The sequence below is a fragment of the Protobothrops mucrosquamatus genome, unplaced genomic scaffold (assembly GCF_001527695.2).
Source record: "Protobothrops mucrosquamatus isolate PMUCROS unplaced genomic scaffold, P.Mucros_1.0 scaffold194, whole genome shotgun sequence".
Taxonomy (NCBI): Eukaryota; Metazoa; Chordata; class Lepidosauria; order Squamata; family Viperidae; genus Protobothrops; species Protobothrops mucrosquamatus.
The window spans coordinates 333,690-354,511 of NW_015386550.1; the positions used below are offsets into that span (position 1 = coordinate 333,690).

The 20,822-nt window shown below is 36.2% G+C and overlaps 2 protein-coding genes across 2 annotated transcripts in view; one reads left to right on the forward strand and one right to left on the reverse strand.

The window, feature by feature from the left end:
* The window catches only part of SAMHD1 (SAM and HD domain containing deoxynucleoside triphosphate triphosphohydrolase 1), a 33,158-nt gene extending 23,590 nt beyond the window's left edge, over positions 1-9,568 (forward strand). The window contains exons 9-16 of the mRNA XM_015813781.1: positions 122-230; positions 1,435-1,526; positions 1,979-2,094; positions 3,068-3,207; positions 5,533-5,628; positions 5,907-6,011; positions 7,065-7,202; positions 9,120-9,568. Coding sequence (XP_015669267.1) covers positions 122-230; positions 1,435-1,526; positions 1,979-2,094; positions 3,068-3,207; positions 5,533-5,628; positions 5,907-6,011; positions 7,065-7,202; positions 9,120-9,239 — 916 coding nt within the window. The 3' untranslated portion in view covers positions 9,240-9,568. The remainder of the gene's footprint in view (positions 1-121; positions 231-1,434; positions 1,527-1,978; positions 2,095-3,067; positions 3,208-5,532; positions 5,629-5,906; positions 6,012-7,064; positions 7,203-9,119) is intronic.
* A 4,635-nt stretch (positions 9,569-14,203) lies between these two features.
* TLDC2 (TBC/LysM-associated domain containing 2) overlaps positions 14,204-20,822 on the reverse strand; it is a 9,397-nt gene continuing 2,778 nt past the window's right edge. Inside the window, exons 2-6 of the mRNA XM_029283704.1 lie at positions 18,318-18,482; positions 17,588-17,740; positions 16,405-16,500; positions 15,200-15,273; positions 14,204-14,364 (exon numbers count right to left, since the gene is read on the reverse strand). Of these exons, the coding sequence (XP_029139537.1) occupies positions 14,229-14,364; positions 15,200-15,273; positions 16,405-16,500; positions 17,588-17,740; positions 18,318-18,482 (624 nt within the window). The 3' untranslated portion in view covers positions 14,204-14,228. The remainder of the gene's footprint in view (positions 14,365-15,199; positions 15,274-16,404; positions 16,501-17,587; positions 17,741-18,317; positions 18,483-20,822) is intronic.

The window sequence follows — 20,822 nt, forward strand, 5'->3', positions numbered from 1 at the left end:
GTGTGCAATAATATTTATTATAATCATTATAAATATATTCATGAGAAAATATAAAATCCAAACTAGATTTGAAAAAAAATATATTTGAATGGTCTTATTTGTCTTTTTGGAATATACTCAGAGATTGTCATCATCTTGGAATTCAAAACAATTTTGATTATGAGCGCTTCATTAAATTTGCTCGGGTGTGCCAAGTGAAAGATATGATGCATATTTGTACCCGTGACAAGGTAAATTCCCTTGGACAGATTATGTATTTTGTATATTTCACAAAGGTATCAGTTATCCAAACTACACGACAGGAATAAGAAAAGGTTATAGTTCTTCTGAAGGAGAATACAGAATTTTAGAACTGGATTTCTTACTAGTCTAAATTCTGACTTCCAAAGATTAGAAAGCTAACTCTTTGCTTATCAAAGTTAGTGAGTTTATTGAATGGTGAAAGAGTGGCACTGAAAGCCTTAAAGAGCAGGCTTTATGTAATCTCTAACCTATATTTTATTTATTAGATTTGTTTACTGCCCATCTTGTCTCAAGATGACGCTGGATGGCTTATTTTTATTTATTTATTTATTAACTTTTTGCAGATATATGCTGTCGTCATCATCATCAAAGCAGAAATAAGGGTCAGAAGTGTCCCCGTGACACCTTTTATTTCACTTAAGATTTGCAAATTCCCTTTGAAGGGAAGGAAGATCTAGGCTTGAGGGGAGATGGGGCTCCCGCGTGGCCCTTCAGTTCCACTGTGCTGGCTATTTTAGCCATGACCTGTCATTTTAAATGCTGAATATAATATTGCCTTGTGGGTCTACTAAAATATAAGATGAAATATCTAAGACATAATGATAGAAAAATTATCTAAATAACAAAGCAATGTAAACTGCAAAAATAACTGTTGGAGAATTTTTCACTGATTAAAATAATTTTATATTTATAGAACTTTCATACAATATATTGTCAATATACAGTCTATATATTGCTCTATTCAAGAGCAGTTTTTTTAAAAAACATTACTATTTAGAAAAACAAACTCCAGTATGAGGAACTATGGTAAAATTGATACAGTAAGATTGCAATAATAAACATTTAGGTTCGAGTGATCCTCTTTAGACTTAGACTTATGAGAAGCTATGAATCGGATGACCAATTTAAACTTTTGATATATAGCATTACATAGTGAATATTTTATTCATAATAAATGTTCCAGAAATATCCCGTATTTCTTCAAAAGAGTCATCAGAATTCATTTCTGTAAATCTAGAAACGAGCATTTGGAGTGAGTATTTCATATATCCCTGACCATTAAAATTAGAGAGTCAGAGATTTTGCAAGTGGATGTTTTTGTGAATTAGTTGGTTAATACTGTTCTCAATGCTGTATTGTTTTGTAGCTATAGTTTTAATAACAAAGATAAATATTTTTTATTTTTAAAAGGAGGTTGGAAATTTGTATGATATGTTCCACACACGAAATTGTCTGCACCGCAGAGCATATCAGCATAAAGTTGGCAACATTATTGAAACCATGTAAGTTTGAAAGGATCTACTCTGGTGGGAAATGTTGATTAAATCAATTCTTATAAAAATATACATTTTAATAGTTTTAAATCTGCATACATTTGCAATGAACAAGATATTATTTGAAGAAGTTATATCTCTACATGATTAGGGAGGGAAATGCTGCTTCAATAAGGCTTGATGTTTAGCTGTACTTTTTATAAATAAGTTGTGTGCAGTTAATATACTTAGAAGTATCATTGGTCTCTCAAAATATTTTTAATAAATTACTCTAGCCAATTAACTGTTTTTCTCTGCTAATATAGCCCAGATGAACAAACTCCTTCCTTTCTCTCTTAATAATTGTCAAAGTAGATTTCATTGAAGAAGGTAAAATGTTTATATTTAAGTACAATTAAATCTGGAGTTTCTGGAAAAGAGTTTTTAATAATTTCCAGTTTGTATCATCTATTTCATATTAGGATTACTGATGCCTTTTTAAAGGCTGATCCACATATCAAAATAAAGGGCTCAGATGGAAAAGTATTCCAGATCTCTACAGCACTGGAAGACATGGAAGCCTATACAAAGCTGACAGGTGAATATGTGGGTTTGCCAGAAATTCTTATCACACTAAATATGAGAAGTATTTCTCTCCGGTTTCAGTTTGTAGCAAGGTGCTATAATACTGTAACAATGTTTCCACTGAAACTGCAAATCGTCTCAAAAACTGGGTATTTCTGCAGGTCTCTACTGTTTTGGATGGTACTCCAGTTATATAATCTATAGTTTGGAAGGGTTTGTAGAATTAGAAAATGAGGAAAAAGATCTTACCCCAGTGATGCCGAACCTTTTAGAGACCGAGTGCCCAAACTGCAACCCAAAACCCACTTATTTATTGCTGGGTGCTGGGTGGGCGTGGCTTACTGTGTTGGCATGACTGCGGTAGCCACGGCTGACTGGGTGGGCACGGCCAGGGTGGGCATGGCCACCTCGATGATGCTTGTGGGGAGGGATGCCTGTGAGGGCCAGGCAGGGTTGGGGAAGATCCAGGGGGTCTCTGGCGGCTGGGGTGGTAGGCTGGAGGCTCATCCTGTGGGGTGAGGCGAGGCAGGGCAGGGGTGGCAATTGCCGTGGGGCAAGGCAAGGCAAGACGGGCCGGGGCAGCTGCTGCCTGACACCATCGGCCCCTGCACACAGAAGCCAGCGAGCGCATGGGGGCAGATGGTGTCTGTCAGTAGCCACAGCCTGCCGGCTGTCCTGCATCATGGCAAACTAGCCACAGAGCCCCATTGATGCGGGCGGAGACGGCCCCGGAACGGCCGGAAGGAAGCCCTTGCCTGGCCTGGGCCCCATCTGCAGCTGCTGCTGCTCTGACAGGCCAACCACACAGGGAAGCAGGGGGAGGGGGAGGGGCAGCGGGGGTCTGGAGCTGCCTCGGCTGCTCACTGGCAGCCCGACAAGAAAGCGGATCTCACGCTCTTTCTTTTAGTTTGCATTATTGTTTATTATTGAAATCTTTAATAGAAATATATGTGAGAATAATTATTTATATATTGCTTCTGTGGCAGATGAAATCTTTTTAAGGATTCTACATTCTGATGAACCAGAGCTGAGTGATGCACGGGAAATTCTGTGTAAAATACAGCAGCGTGATCTCTTTAAGTGCTTGGGGGAAACGCAGCCACCAGAGGGAAAGGAAATTAAAAAGGTAGAGACAATTTTTTAAGTTGCATGTTATGTCATTTCATTGTATGAATTCACTTAGCTATAATAATGGAGCAATAATTCATTTTCCATATTCTTGAATATAAATCTGTCATAAGATTCATAAAGTTTGGCAATATTTTGAAATTTGGATCATTAAAAATAGGGAAGGATGAGCAAGAGCATTTAAAAGTCCCCTAAGGGGACTCATCACTGTGTGTGCCACCACAGTTGCCTCTACTGACAAGATGGGTGGCACATAAATGTAATAATAAATAAAAATTCTGAACCAGTTGAAGTTTCTGGGTAGTCGTCAGAATAACAGAGTTGAAAGAGACCTTGTGGGTCATCTAGTCCAACCCCCTGCTCAAGCAGGAGACCCTCTACCATTTCTGATAAGTCGTTGTCCAGTCTTTTCTTGAAAGCCTCCCATGATGAAGCACCCACAACTTCTGAAGGCAAGCTGTTTCATTGGTTGATTGTTCTCACTGTCAGAAAATTTCTCCTTATTTCTAGGTTGAATCTCTCCTTGATCAGTTTCCATCCATTGTTCTTTGTCTGGCCTTCAGGTGCTTTGGAAATTAGGTTATCTCCCTCCTTTCTGTGACAGCCCCTCAAATATTGGAACACTGCTATCATGTCACCCCTGGTCCTTCTCTTCACTAGACATGACCAGTTCTTGCAACTATTCTTCATATGTTTTAGCCTCCAGATCCCTAATCATCTTTATTGCTCTTCTCTGCATCTACATGTTGCAGTAATACAAATAGGAGGGGACTAAGGCATGAGTAATTGTGAGCAAAGTCTCCCAATCCAGAAAAGGTTGTAATTGGAACACCAGATGAATCTGTGCAAAGTAGAACTTTTGCTGTTTCAGAATGTTTCATTTATGTGTGTTTTAGTGAAATGGAATTCTTAGTAGTTTGAGTGCTCCATTTCTATACTATTAAAACTCTGTGTCCTTTGATTGGATGAAATGGTGCATCATAGGATAACAATTTCTGAACCAAGTTACTTCAAATGGGCTAACTTACAAAATGTTTCCAAAATCTGGGGCCCATGACTCCCAAGGGATAAAATTTGGGAAAGTTGTGGCTGCTATAATATGATCTTTATTTTCAATCGTCTTATGACAGTTTTTGAGCCAGTATCACAATCCCTTGCTTCCTCCTCCACTCAGCAGCAGCTTCTTACCTGCCTACCTGAAAGAGAAGGGAAGAAAATGGGAAAGAGGGAGGGAGGGAGAGAGAAATATTTCCTATCCTCCTTGACAGATTCCTAGAAGGAAACTCAATGGGGAAGGCAGTAGGAAATTGAAAGTCGCTTCTATTCTGACTGCTTTTTTTGCCCAACTTTATTTCTCTGTTTAAGTAAGGAAATATCTCTGAAACAATAACCCAACAGGGCAAGGATTGTCTAATCAGAACTAATGTTTCAGTGTTCATAGAAAATCATGGGAATGAGCCTTTTCATCCCAGTTGCACAGGAAAAGAAGAGGTGGCAGCCTTTGGTAATTATTGGGTAGTGTACTTGCAGGAAACAACATGTTTTTGAAAATTGAAAAATCCCTTTGCAATGAATTAGGTAGGATATTTTCCATTTACAACAGAACTTCTATTGGAAATAGCAATAGAATTAAATTGCTGTCCATGCACACATACTCTCAAAAGGCATATACTCCATACTTTCCTTTCAATAAGGTACAAGGCACTGGAAAAAAACCCCAAAAAAGTTTCCTTTCAAAAATGTATCTTCCAATAAATTCATTTTGTATTTAATAATTATTTTTCATGTTTCTTCATTCCGCAGTTCAGATATATGACTAATATTCTTATTTTTCTTTTTGTAAAATTGAATTGTTGCTTTTCATTCATAAGAGTGCTGTATCTTTTAAGGATCCTAATAATGTAGGTACCTTAGAGGCTGTTAGAGCATATGAGCCATACTTTTTATTAAATCCATATTTCAATTATATACTGTATATTTCCAAGAAAATGTTGTTATAAGTTTTTATCATGAAATAATAAATACTAAAATATAGTAACCTTGCCTTCTCTTTGTAATGGAGATTAACTTCACTCCAACTGTAGTCCATCTGAAGAGTGTTCGGAATGCTCTTGCCAATGTAGATGTAATTACTGCTTTGAAAATTATACACACACACACACACATATAGATTATATAGATAGAATATAATGTTATAGCAATTCTATATTTGTTGCAGTAAATGATATATGTAACTGAAATATTTTTTTAAATATTAATCAAGTTTCTGAAAATACTGTTGTCTGCTGACTCAATGAAAAGTTAAAAATGTTATGCCTTCCAGGAAGACTATGATAGATTGTGTGCTGAAATTGTTGAATGCAAACCTATTACAATTTCTCAAGATGTGGAACTGAAGGCTGAAGATTTTTTTGTTGATGTAAGTAAGGTGCTTTTTTGGTTTTGTTTTTACCAATAAAGGAGAATATTTGTAGCTCAGAGGGTTCCTTGGTGCTCTCTGAGCTTAGTTGTTTTTTGCAAACTAGGTATCATTATCAGTTTTAGTACTGATCTTTTTATCTAATCTGGGTAATAAAATGTCTGCAAGAAAACAACTAAGCTCAGCCTTTTTTAAAAATAAAATACCTTACTTTGCTTTCTTAGAGTATATTTATATAAATTGTTAAGTGTGCTCTATTTTGATTTTGCCATATAAAGGTTATTGATATGGATTATGGAATGAAAGAAAGGAACCCCGTCAATAATGTTCATTTCTACTGCAAGCATGACATCACTCAGGCAGTCAAAATTGCAAGAGAACAAGTAAGTAAAAATGGGAGTGGTTGATTTTGCCAGTTTATTGTATTGGTTTTAAGAAAATAGCCACCATATTACAGGTAGTCCTTGATTTAAAAGTATAATTGAGCCCAGAATTATGTTCAGAATTCATGCAGTTATCATATAACCATATCTGAATTTACAATAATAATAATAATAATAAAGTTGGAAGGGACCTTGGAGGTCATCTAGTCCAACCCCCTGCTCAGGCAGGAAACCCTATACCATTTCAGACAAATGGCTGTCCAGTCTCTTCTTAAAAACCTCCAGTGTTGGAGCATTCACAGCTTCTGGAGGTAAGGAGTTCCACTGGTTAATTGTTCTCACTGTCAGGAAATTTCTCCTTAGTTCTAGGTTGCTTCTCTCCTTGCTTAGTTTCCATCCGTTGCTTCTTGTCCTGCCCTCAGGCGCCTTGGAAAATAGCTTGACTCCCTCTTCTCTGTGGCAGCCTCTGAGATATTGGAACACTGCTATCATGTCCTTCCTCGTCCTTCTCTTCATTAAACTAGACATACCCAATTCCAGCAGCTTTTCCTTATATGCTTTATTTGTAGCGGTTGTAACGTGAACCCTGTGATTGTAATGCAAACCCTGTAAGCATTAAGTAAAACTTGTGTCCTCAAGGACCATTTTTTGCCAGAATCAGAACTATATGCTAGTTGCTGGCAAAAAAAAAAAAGAGTAAATCGTGGTCATGTGATTGCGGGATTGTGCAAATGGCCGTAAATGTGGTCCACTTGCTGAGTGCCCAAAATACGATATGAGACTGGGGAGGAGAACAGCCATTGCGGTTTCAGATCTGGGTCAAAAGTACCTTTGGGGGTGGGTTCTTTGTAACTTTGAACAGTCGCTAAGCAATACGTCGAGAATTGCCTGTAATGATATTCAGTTTTAAAGGGTGAATCTTCTACCCTAGCTCCATTATGCTTGTACTGGATGCTCCTTTTATAATGGCTTTCAATGTTCTGTTTTACTGCTTGGGGAAGATCAGGAAAGTCATTGAAGTTATTAAGCGTTTTAATTATTTATGTCTTTAAGGTTTCAAAGCTGCTCCCAGAAAAATTTGCAGAGCAGATCATCAGAGTTTATTGTAAAAAAAAGGATACAAAGATAATTGAAGCTGCTACAAAATATTTTGTTCAGTGGTGTATGAATAAGGATTTCACTAAACCACGGGTAAGATGTTCATACATGAATGAAAGTACACTCATAATAAGACATCCTCCTGAAAATTTTGGAAAGTGTAATTCTTTTTTTTTAAAAGTTTTATTATTATTATTATTATTATTTTTAAACAGAGTTCGATAATAATTATTCAACAAAAACGTGTTGTGTGGGTATCTTATTCACTAATACGAATTAAATTCCTAATCCCTAAATCTTTTCTCTAACCATTGATAAAATAGGTCCCAAGTTTGAAAATATTCTGTTTCTTCTTTTTCTTTCAACCTTAAAGTAAGTCTGTCCATTTCCGCACAGTCTAATATTTTTTTGATTATTTCTTCTTCTGGTGGTATTTCTTCGTTCTTCCAATATTGTGCAAATATAATTCTTGCCACTGTTATCACATGTAGAATCAAATATGTACTTTGTTTATCAAGTTTTTCTGGCATTATACCTAGTTAAAAAAAATCAGGTTTATAGTCTATGTGTTTCTCTAACATTTTTTCTAACCAAGTGTGTATTATTGTCCAATATCTCCGTGCTTTAACACATGTCCACCACATATGATAATAAGTACCTGGTTTGTGTTTACATTTCCAACATTTATCTGACATGTTTTTAAACATTTTTGCTAATCTTGTTGGTGGCAAATGCCATCTATAAAACATTTTATATAAGTTTTCTTTGTATGAAGCTGACATTGTCAATTTATAGTTTCTTTCCCACAAACTTTGCCACTTTTCTAAGTCTATATTATATCCAAAATTCTTTGCCCATACTATCATTGTCTCTTTTACTTGTTCATCTTCCATTTTGAAATTTAATAAGAAATTGTACATTTTTTAAATTAACTTTTCATCAGAAATTAATAATGTCTGATCAAACATAATCTGTTCTTTGTAAAATCTATACTGTTTAATATCTTTATCATATCTGACTTGCATTTGTAAATGTGACCACCATGTTAAATCGATGCCCTGATTTTCCATCTCATGCCTGGATTTTAAGTTCCCTTCAGAATTTAGAATATTTTTGTATGTCCATATTTTATCGAGACTGACTAGATTTGGATGTACAAATGCTTCCATTGTTGAAAGCCATCCTAGTTTTTTCAAATAAATTTTACATTTTATTTTTTCCCAAGTTAATAATAATGCGTTTCTAATGTAGTGGTTTTAGAAGTATTTATATATTTTATTTTTTCCGTACCATAGAAAAGCATGCCAACCAAGCTGCAGGTCATGTCCCTCCAGATACAGAAATCTTTTATTTCTAAGAGTTATCCATTCTTTTTTCCATGTTAACACTGATGCTTGATAATATAAAACCCAATCTGGCAAGCCAAAGCCTCCATTTCCCTTGGCTTCTTGTAACATTTTCAATTTAATTCTAGCTTTTTTTCCTTGCCAGATAAATTTTTGAATTAGAGAGTTTAAATCTTCAAAGAATTTTTTCTCCAGTTTTATAGGTATTGTTTGAAATAAAAATAATATTTTTGGTAATACATTTATTTTCACCATAGCAATTCTTCCTAACATCGACAGTTGAAGATTCTTCCATTTTTCCAAATCAAGCTTTATTTGGTTTAACAATTTAATGTAATTATCTTCTTTTATTGTTGGAACATCTTGCTGTCAAATATATTCCCAAATATTTGACCTTTTTGACTATTTGCAATTCTATTTTTTCTGATAATTGCTTTTTTTGTTTATCTGTAACATTTTTAACTATCACTTTAGTTTTTTTTCTATTTATCTTTAATCCTGCTATCTCTCTAAATTGTTCTATCTTTTCCAATAGTTTAGGAATCGTCTCCCTTAAATGTACACATAAATATTTATTTCAATTGTCAGGAGAAAAGATGACAAAATATCTTAACAGTTTATCTGAAATGCAAAACTTAATTTCTCCATTTTGATTATTTGATAGGATGGTGATGTGGTTGCTCCAGAACTTACTCCAATGAAAAAAGGCTGGAACAAGGATGATGAAAATCAGGTTTCAAACATAAACAGTCCTGCTTTAAATTGTAAAACAAAACTTTTTTAAAGATTGAGTTAGTATATTCCTTCAATCTTGTGTGTTTGCATGTATCTTTGTGTGTGGATGTATTCTAGCCAAACTTTCTCCAAAAGATATTCTGTAAAATTACAGAGTAAGCCTGCACAATCCCTTTGAAAAACTGCAGTGGAAAATACCTGTAGACTTTTTCACAAAATTGTATATTATTGTGGTTTTGAGAAAGCTGTGCAAATAATTTATCAACACTATTTTAGTGTTAATTTAAGATAAACATCACTGTTCTATATAGCAAACTTACAAAAATACCTCAGGGTTTAAAAGTCAAGAAACTAAGATTTATAAATCATTTTTCTAAAATATTCTGAATACTTCACTGAACCCAGCATTGTTTTTATAAGTGTAAATTCTCTAAATTTGCACAGGGAGAGGTAACCAATTTTCATTAGGCTTTATCTTCTCCTGAACTGTTTGAAATGTGCCCCCCCCATTTCAGAGATGCTTCCTCAAGGGATGGGGAAAGGGTTTATAGTAAGTAGGCCTGAGTGATTTTTATTTATTTCATGTCCAGATTAAACCTTAAACTGCCGAAATGAGGCTACCTTTTTGGCTTTATCGTTGGCCAGAAACAAATCACTTTCAGTGCATTCTACTGGTAGTAATTGACAGACCAACAAATGGGCCAGACTCTGCCTCTCCCCACTTTCATATTGCATGTTGTTATCCTCCAGCAACCCCCTATTTGAGCATGTTGATCTTACTTTTAGGTACTTCCATCGTCAACTTTTTCAGTGTCTTCCAACTAACATAGGGAGATCAAATCCCTCAGCCATGTTCTCTTTTGAGATTATTTCTTGTTCCATAAATTCTGTTCTCCATCTTCTAATTTAGTTTTGCTCCTCCCATAAAACTTCCTAGATTTAAGTCAACGAGTTTGGGGTATGTATCCATTCAGAGGATGTCGGGGGATAATTCTCTCGTTTGGTTCTCAGTGTCTGCTGCTACTTCTCTCCTAATCCTAGGTAGAGCAATACCAGCAAGAGGGTACATTTTCTCAATTGGTGTGGGTTTAGAGCATCTGACAGTGATGTCAACTTGCTTTGCATGTGTGGATGCATTCCATTCTAGAGCAGCATATCCTGCTGCAGAAATACTCAGGTCCAAAATCGATGTCTGCAGTGTAGATGGCTGAGCCCCCCCCCCCAATGTATAATTTGTCAATTTCATGAAAATATTATTCCTTGCACTAACTTTAGCTTTAGTATTCAGGCAGTGTTGTTTAAATTAAAAATTACCGGTAAATCAAAAATTGGATTACTAATATTCACAAATATTCTTTCCACTAGTGCAAACCATAAACAGTGAAATGAACTAGTGAATAAAACCCATAACTTCCCATCTGAGTAAATACATAAAATAAAATTTGAGAGTGGGGAAGCTCTTCTGCTACTTGCTTGAAATTTATATATTTTCTATGAAATTATTCCATAATTTCTTAACTTTTAGATCATGACAGCTGGTGAATGTATACTGATTTAGAGCTAAATATGTATTAGCACAATAAATATTACAATATTTAAAGTTATGAATATTTTGATAATTGTTTTAATAAAAGAAACAACTATAAAACAATATAGGACTCATGCTTTCAATGAAACACAAGAAAATTATTTTGAACCATAAAGAGACAAAACTGTAAGAGGGAAGTGTTTCCAACTTCTCTGAAGCTAACTTTGAATGTATTTTTTATGTCTTGTAGTAATCAGATAGTATGGATTCTTTGTTCAGAACAATATGATGTTTCTTTACATTATTTCTGGAAACCAAATTCTACAATATTTACTTTATATATTAACGTAGCATGTTTCTGTTAATTACAAGAACTAATATTTCATTCTAAAGTATAATTCTTGTTTTAGGCCCATTCAAAAAAATCTGAATTCAGAAGAATTCTTCATTTTTTAATTTAAAAATATGATGTTGGCTACAGATTTGCCTTTCCATAACCCATTATTCCTGTGGTATGGAAGAAAGATATATATTCCCACTGAAAAAAACAAAAGTGATTTTCATCCATTTCATCTTTCACACCACTGATTTGAAGAAGGTTGCAAGGAATTGGGAGACATTCACCTCCTTTTTACATTGAGAATAGAATTTAACTAATAAAATACTCAGTCCAACCTAACTTTATATTTTATAGCCTGAATTTGAATATCAGCTGGTGAACATTTCATTCAGCAATAACATCTGCTGCTTTATGCCTTAATCTGTTTAAATTTAACTAATCTTTCTTCAATTTTCTTAAAAATATTCAAGCTTAAGCCAAGCTAGAACTTTGCAATTAAAATATAATATGGGCAGAAAATTATACTTATCCCTCAGTGGATTTAGAATATGGATGTATTGGGGGCGGGGGTGTTGTACATTTAATTGTTTTTGTGTTAGGAAAGCCTGAGGTTTTTTTCAAGGATCTACTGTTGCTGTTAGTTGCGAAGTCGTGTCCGACCCATCGCGATCCCATGGACAACGTTCCTCCAGGCCTTCCTGTCCTCTACCATCTTCTGGAGTACATTTAAGCTCATGCCTACTGCTTCAGTTAATCCATCCAGCCACCTCATTCTCTGTTGTCCCCTTCTTCTATTGCCCTCAATCTTTCCCAGCATTAGACGGAATCATTACAGCAAATCCTTATGGCAGTTGCTGGAACTGCAAACTGCTGCAAGCTCAGGGTTTATATGACCATGAGAAAGAAATTGTGAAGCTCCTAAAGACCTGCTTACCATATGGATTCAAACAGCATTTGGTCCAGCTGAGAGAATTTTCAAACGTTGCTCCTATTTGTAAATCAGGTTGTTCTTTCAGCTTCGGGTGTGAATGGTTAGTGAATTGTTCATGTTAATCCTGGGCTTCTGTATTAACTTGCGCTTTTGCGAAAAGAAAATTACCACCCTGCATCCTTTTTACACAGGAATATACAGATATCCATCAAAAGGAGGATGTGTCTTCCATTTTGTCTTCATGACCGCCATCCAGCAGACAGCCAAATGTTGTCCCCCCCCCTTTGCATACCTGAGCTTTCCTTCAGAAGAGGAATATAGATCTAAGCTTCCCTAATAAATGCTAACGGCAAGTTAACAAACAAGGTTAGATCTATGACCTCAATTGATTAGAGCAGGGGTGTCAAATTGCCGGCCCACGGGCCGGATGCATCATGCCGAAACCGCGTCCACCCCATTGCCGGCAATGGAAAAAAAAGTCACGATACGTTGCAACACGCCATGTGATGTTGCGAGTTTGACACCCCTGGATTAGAACCTTCCCACTTGTACTGTTGCCTGAAATTGATAAAACCTTTATCAGTTACATGCTGAAGGCTTTTGCCTCCTAAGCTGCTTCTGGGACAGAACCACAAACATGTTAGGCAAACAGCTGGCACTATTTACTAGGCACTATATACATTCATCTCAGTGTATATTCCCCATTGTGTGGCTGTTTACTCAGTTGTAATTCCTTCCCCTCCCATGAATGTAAATACAAATATTAAATAGCGTGTATTCTTTTTCCCCTCATTTGTCTTCCTTTATTTGTTCAGTTTTCTGGTAACCCTATATATGGATGCAAAATCATGATGCATATAAATGTTATAGAATGTTGAAATGTTCATAAAATGATGCCAGAAATGCAATAGTGAAAATTGTCCATATTACAGACAAGTTTCTGGAGACAAAATGTTGCAAATGCATTGCTAATAAAACTGAGCTTTCTATAATAGAAAGGAAAACACTAAAAAGTTTGATGTAAAACCCGAGTGAGGCTACATTGTATTAAAGAACAACTATCATTTACAAAGCTGCTTTTGCAGGCAAAAAAAAAAACCCTACAGGTCCTAAGATGCAAAAACAATAGTTCCTTGCAAGAAACCAACAGCAACACACTTTTGTATGTATGAAGCCATGAATACTGAATGGACCTGTCCATTTTACATCATCAGAGTTCAGCTCAAAAGGTGACTTGCTATGGAAAAAAATGATTGTAGTATTTCATTGCATGTGCTACCAAGCTCAGAGAGCACCAAGGACACCACAGTTCAACCCTGAGCTATAAATATTCTCTTCTTTAAGTATGGAGCCATTGTTTGTAGGCACTAACACATTTAGAGAAATATGTCTCTTTTAGAAGGTATTTGGGCATGTGAACACAACAAAACAACAATAGAAATGTGTTGTGATATAAATACTCAACTATTCCTAAGTATGGCAATTAAGTCATAGGAATTCCTATGAAAGTCTCTAGAGATTTCTCAAAGCATAAAGCCGAAGTACAGAATCAGGGTTGGAAGGGATCTTGGAGGTCTTTAGTCCAACCTGCTGTTCAGGACCAGGATCCTCTGGCTACCCAGACAATTGGCTTTCCAATCTTTTGCTTGAATGGAACAACCTGCAACTCCAGGAGGCAGCTTGTTCCACTGCTTAATAACTCATTGTCAGGAAATTTCTCCTTATTTACTTAATATTTTACAAGCAGGTAAAAATGTCTTAGGTGAAGCCTAAGAGCAATATGTTTGCTTCTATTATGAAAGTAGCTTGACCCATAAATGGGCAGGTATCTGTTAAAGCAAAGAACAACATCTTTTTATGTTACTTCCCCAGCAAGCAATAGTGGCAAATACGTTTACTGCTTACCAATTCCTAATAGGGTTGTTACCCAGACATCACTTCCTATCTGCACTACAGATGTGTACCACTGACCCGGATACATCCAAAGAACAAACTACTTTTAGATGCAGCTTACTTGAGAAGAGGCTGGTAATTGAGGGATATAAATATTAGAAAATTGGTAAGATTCTTCAGCTTTCTTTCTTGCCAATCTATAAAAGACATGGGGAATCCACAACAGGTTTATCCTCATTTGAGGAGGATTTGACAAACTGATGCAGGACTGCTGACCAAATCCTCTTTCTCAAGAGCTTGGAAAGTTTATGTGAAGAGATGTCTGATTTTTCTCCCAGTCTTCCAGTTAAGACAATGTCCAAACTTCTAAGTCTCGGATGAGGAATTCCTCTTTGGGTGATAATGCTTCATTATTGAAGGTTTCACAGGGGTGGCTTCCTCCATGGTTCAGATCTCCATCTAGCCAGAGTCCAAATTTACCACTGCATACAAGGCAAGAGATAGCACATAGAATAACTTCCATAGCACAAAACCTATTCAATGGTATGATACTGACTCATTTGCTGGAGTCCATTTAGTGCATAAGCTTTGCATTTGTTTTCTAAGTTGGGGTGCTGGATGGTGCTACCAGGTGATGGAAGCTATGCTAAATACAAAAAGCATTTTGCTTTTTATTCCAAGATCTTGTTTTGCTCTGGCAGAATTGTGACATACCTATCACTTTAACATTACTATTAAGAAAATCAAATGTAGAATTCTTTCATACTCTTGGAAACCTTGGACATTTTGGAGATAGTTTCAACTGCATCACTTGACATTCTTCCAACACTTGCTAGTGCATGAAAACCAAAGAGACTGGTGTGGAAGAGAAAATGCCCTAGCAGGGAACTTTGGCAAGTAATAATATTCACAACTTGGCAGTTATTCCAATGTCCAATAAAATGGCATGCATAAAAACTCAACAGCTGGCATGTCATTGGAATAACAAGAGTGTGAAGATAGCAAATAGGGGATAGGATGACATATTCAGCATGATATAACAGGACAAAGAAGTAAGGAAAGGGTGCTAGTGATGACTTGCATTGAGTAAAAAAAAAAAGAATCCACATTTTTAGGGCAATTTTACTGTTATAGATCATTTAAAAAAATAAATTACTTGTCTAGTGGCAGCAATGACAATGTCATTTATGAGCTACAAACATCAATTCATGATCTTCCTTAGCCATGCAAAAGAGCTAATGAGATTGCAATGCAGCAGGCATGCTGAACTGACAAATTAATTTCCTTATAACCCAGCTGTCTTTCAAAGCTACCTACCTGCCACCACCAATGGCTAAAGAGTCTGCATCTCCTTTCATGAAGAAGGTATTTTTGCCTGTCCATTTAAATACCTGACAAGGGAATCAAATGCATAGCATTAAGCAATTTAGGAATAAAACTATACAGGCTTCCTATAAAAAAAAAATCCCACTCATGTTATTTCCAGTGATAGCTTAAACCTTTTCATAGTGTGATTTAATAGATTGTATCTAATTGTATGTCCAGCTATTACCTTCCATGTGGACATGTATAGAAAGAAAGCATCATAGAGAGGTAGCATGCTGGCTGGACAATTCCTGAAAGCATCCTGATTTATAGTGCTGGTACAATTCACTGCTCAGTATATGAATCTATATTAACTCTCCCAACAGAAGACTGTCTACCTTCATTTGAAGATATTTAAAGAGGAAGAACCCATTGTCAAAGTCCTTTTGTTATTAACAAACTTTTTTTCTGACATTTCATTGAATAATTTCCACTGGGTGCATCTTTTCATGTTGTTGAAGAGTGCTATTGTACTCTCCTTTAATATTCTTTTCTCAAGGCTAAATATCCCAGTTCATCCAGCCTCTCTTCATAAGAGATAGTTTCTCATCTTGTTGCTCCTTAAATCTGTTTTAGATTGTCTGAATCTTTCTTAAAGTGTGGTGCCAGAAACAAACACAATACCAAAGATAGGGCCTGAATCATAAAGTGGAGCTCTTATTTTTTCTTGAACTTGGAAACAATTTTTATATTGATGCAGCCTAAAATTACATTAGTCGACTCTTTTCCCAACAATATCAAAATACTGACTCACGTTTAATCTGCACTTATTCAAATTATTTGTCCAATATGCTTTTCACAAATAATAAATTACCAGACTAGTTATATTCCATTCCATACATTTACCTATGCTTTCTGTTTCATGATTTCTGTTTTTTTTTTTTATTTATTCTTTCTTCTTCATCACAAGAAGAAATTCACATGTTTCTATTAAATTTCATTTTCCCTTAGCCCATTCACTAATCTATCAAAACCTTTTTGGAATTTACCAAGTTATATTTTGGAACCCAATAATATCACAGAATTTTTTAAAGTGTGCCCTTTATAGCCATACCAATTTAATGACTGGCAAAATTTGAATAACTATTGGCTCTTGAAGTTGTAAATACAAAAACAACTCACTCAACATAGGGATTAACATATGGAGTTTCAATCACCTTGAGTTGTGGAGTGAAAGAGAACAGAAATGTTTCTCCATTGCCATAAAAACAGCTGCTCACATGAATAGCTGTAGAAGAAAAAGCTCCAAATATCTGAAAAAGATACAGAGAATATGTTTCAGGATTCAGCAATTTAATCATGCCTATCTTTATGCACATTGCTCATCATGATAAATCATGTTCTGCTTAGCCTATTATATTGAATGAACCAAAATTGACTATTTATTAAACATGCTAAAATGTAGATCAATTCGGTCTACGAATTATTGAATTATATTTCTAAGCCATTTTTCTATTTTAAATCCAGTATCCTTTCTATTATTAAAATGTTGGTTACAAAATGGCCTAGGATTTTAAATAGTTGTTGTCAAACAATAATAAGACAACAACAGTTTGTTTATCATAAACATGAATAGATTTTATAAATGTGAACTGTTACATTTCTAAAGTGGAACTCAGCTTTCCAACAATCTGTTAAAGTAGTAGCTCAGGGGGCAGATTATGCCTTGGGTGGTGAAGCCAGGTACCTTTTTCTATCCATCAAGATGACTTGCATTACCTCCAATCTACACATAATGAGCTGTTTATTTATTTTCCGCTTTATTATTTTTACAAATAACTGTGAGGCGAGTTGGGCTGAGAGAGAGTGACTGGTCCAAGTTCACCCAGCTGGCTTTCATGCCAAGGCAGAACTTGAACGCACGGTATTCTGAGTTCTAGCCCAGTGCCTTAACCCAGAGGCCCCCAACCATGGAGAAAGAGTTTTCAGCAGATCAGAGGGGTGGTGGTTTTGTGTACTGCCCGCATCCCCTGGATGGGGGCTTCGCTTGTTTGTGCGGCTCGGTTGCTGGCATGCCATGGACTGGTGCTGGTCCACGGACTGAGGGTTGGGGACCCCTGCCTTAACCACTAGACCAAACTGGGTCTGCAATTATTATATCCATTGTAAAATGGATCTTTTCCTTTCTCTTGCATCTTCCCATTTCCCATTTCAAACCCTTTCTAAGTGATCAGGAAGATGTACTAAATATTGTTGACTGCTTCTTAATGTTGTGAAAGGAGAAGAATAATTGCCTAATTATTTAAAGTTGATTAATTAGACCTAATTAATTAGTATTCTTCTTTTCCATATCATCAATCTTACATATGTAAAGTTGTGATTTAGACCTATCTGGATTACCTGCCCATCAGTATCCCTGATAATCAATAACACAGGAGAGGCCAAGTTGCTCATGCTTCTATACATGGTCTTCAGACTAAATCCATCCCTTGCTGTACAGTAGACAAGGTTCCAAGGATAGGCAGTCACTCGCAGAGGGAGATGTGGAGTTAGCTAAGAGGGACCATATAAACAAGATCAATTTGCCTCATTTTGCAGTCTTTTCCTTTTATCAACTTTTCTCAGTTTGTTCATCTTTGGAAATGTTAGATTAGAATCAGCATGATCTTTGCAGGCTAGAAATTGCAGGCTGGAAAACACATAACTGAAAACAAGACTCCCTCATCCAGCATCTGGATTCTGCCTAAGCAAAAGTAAACATTCAATCTTTGCCAGAAATTAGTTCAATCCTGCCAGAAACTTGCCTATTTGTTTATTAGGGAACAAAATGGTTGGATTTACATACCACGCTAAATCATTGTTTATTCAAATGAATAAATCTCAATTTACACCCTAAGCCACAAAGTACAATGGCTGGAGTCACATAATGTGCTGTTGACAAGCTACATTGTGGGTTAGCATGATGTTTGAACCCAGTTCATGTGTCAATAAAACTTGCATCAGCTAAATGCATTGTCTGGAGGAAATGGGCTTTTTCCTATGCAATTCCCAGGGACAAGCAAAGAGGCTAAGCTATGATATCCCCATGAAAAATGTAAAATTCCAAAGCATAGAGAGAAAATTTATTTACCTGTTGGATTTCTTCTGTATGCAAGATGCTACTTTGAGCATTCAGTATAGGCTCATTCAATTCTTCTGCAACTTGGGATGGAACATCTGCATTTGTCCTGACTGAGTCTAGCCCATCAGTTTCCTCTTCAGGTTCTAGAGACAAAGTTTCATCACCCAGATTGGGCTGGCAAAAAACACATCATTAAATAAGGTGAGAATTCTCTTTTCCTACCTGGCCTATGGAACATCTCCCATTAAATAGTTGGATAAATCAGCCTATCATTACAAAAATAATTCTAATAAGGCAATGACATGTACATGAAGTTAGTGAAATGAGTAATTTGTCCATAACAAGCAATTTTAAAAAGTGTTGGGAATCTTAATTCAACAAGCTGTACTTTTTTCCATTAAGCCTTTAATAGTCTCATAAGAGGGAAGGAAGGATTGATTATGATTTATGTAATATTGCATTAGTCCATCCTTCCTATGAATCTATTTCTGTAGCCAGAATGTTTTCAAAGCCAGCCTAAAATTTGCATTGCATTGGGAAGTCTTCAGGATTAAACAGATTTGCAGTAATAGTTACTGCATATTCATTTTCCTTCATCTATTCAGTATTGCAATGAGATTTCTGCATAGGATGACTAAGACCTTTTCCAAACCTTAGAAACATCCATTCATCTGAAAGCCATTACAAATGTTATTAAGATTTGTATGTATGTTTGTGTATGATGTGTATGCAAAACCTGTACCTTGGCTGAAAAGCTGGGGTCAGCCACTCAGACCCACAGCTATTGGGTTCCAGCCTTGGTTTCGTAAGCCAGAACCCAGCCATACACTTACAAAATATCTGCGTGGGGCTTCACACAGCTTGGACCACCTCACCAGATTTATTAATACCACTTTACAATGCCTTGGTAAGGCCACACTTGGAATACTGTATCCAGTTTTGGTCACTACGATGTAAAAAAGATGTTGAGACTCTAGAAAGAGTACAGAGAAGAGCAACAAAGATGATTAGGGGACTGGAGGCTAAAGCATATAAGGAACGGTTGCTGGAATTGGATATGTCTAGTTTAATGAAGAGAAGGACGAGGGGGGACATGATAGCAGTGTTCCAATATCTCAGGGGCTGCCACAAAAGAAGAGGGAGTCAAGCTATTTTCCAAAGCGCCTGAAGGCAGGACAAGAAGCAACGGATGGAAACTAATCAAGGAGAGAAGCAACCTAGAACTAAGGAGAAACTTCCTGACAACAATTAACCAGTGGAACAACCTGCCTCCAGAAGTGGTGGACACTGGAAGTTTTTAAGAAGAGACTGGACAGCCATTTGTCTGAAATGGTATAGGGTTTCCTGCCTGAGCAGGGGGTTGGACTAGATGACCTCCAAGGTCCCTTCCAACTTTATTGTTATTATTATTATTATTATTATTATTATTATTATTATTATTATTATTATTATTATTATTATTATTATTATTATTATTATTTCCCCCCCTCTCATGTGATTAACTTCCATTGGCAGGGTGGATCAGGACTTCAATATTTGACTTTGGAAGACAATTAATTGTAATACTTCTTTTATGGATTGTTAATCTCTAACTCTGTTAGCTCTCCTTCTGAAATTCTTATCTCCTTTTCCTGCTGAATGTTTCATAGGTCAATTGGTCTCTATACTCTACTAGATTGATACACTGTATATGTATGTCAAAGCTATCATCAGTCATGAATTGGCATTGGACATAACCTATTCTTTGTGGAATAAAAATTCAGGATACTCTTTCCCCTTGTTTAATGATCACAGTAACAATCTGTACTTCCTGAATGTATTATTTAAGAATTCTATGGTATCGCAAGACTGAGTTAATACTTGATATAAAATATAGTTTATCTTATGGCAAATAATGATAAAGGAAATTTATATAAACTCTATTATGTGATCCCATATACTCCTTCCCTCAGTTTTGTGGGTCTAACAACACTCCATCACATACATACATGCACATAAACATCCCTCAGCTTTGTATAGGTAACAAGCACGGGTATTCTTCACTGAGCTATTTCGGTCATTCCCCCAGCTGTTTATTATTATTTTTTTTCCATGTCATTTTTACTATCAATGACATAATCTGAACATCAATAGTAGAGGACATGATACTCTGTCATTAAAACAGTGGGAAGAGAGGGAATCAAAATTCAGAACACACAAATAAAAACTGATACTGATGCTATTTATTTTGCATTTTTCCTCCAAATTTGGTGAAGAGAAGATACTAAGATACTAAAGCTCCATTCATTTCCAGCTTCAACACAATGTGATTTCATGACTTATAGTCATGGGGGACCTCAACCTGCCATCGGCGGGTGAAATGTCGGCGGCGGCTCGGGAGTTCTTGGCCTCCATGACGACCATGGACTTGACCCAATTAGTTCATGCCCCCACTCACACGGGAGGACATACACTAGATCTAATTTTTGTCTCTGGCCAGTGGCAGAATGATCTGGAAATGGGGGAGATAAATAT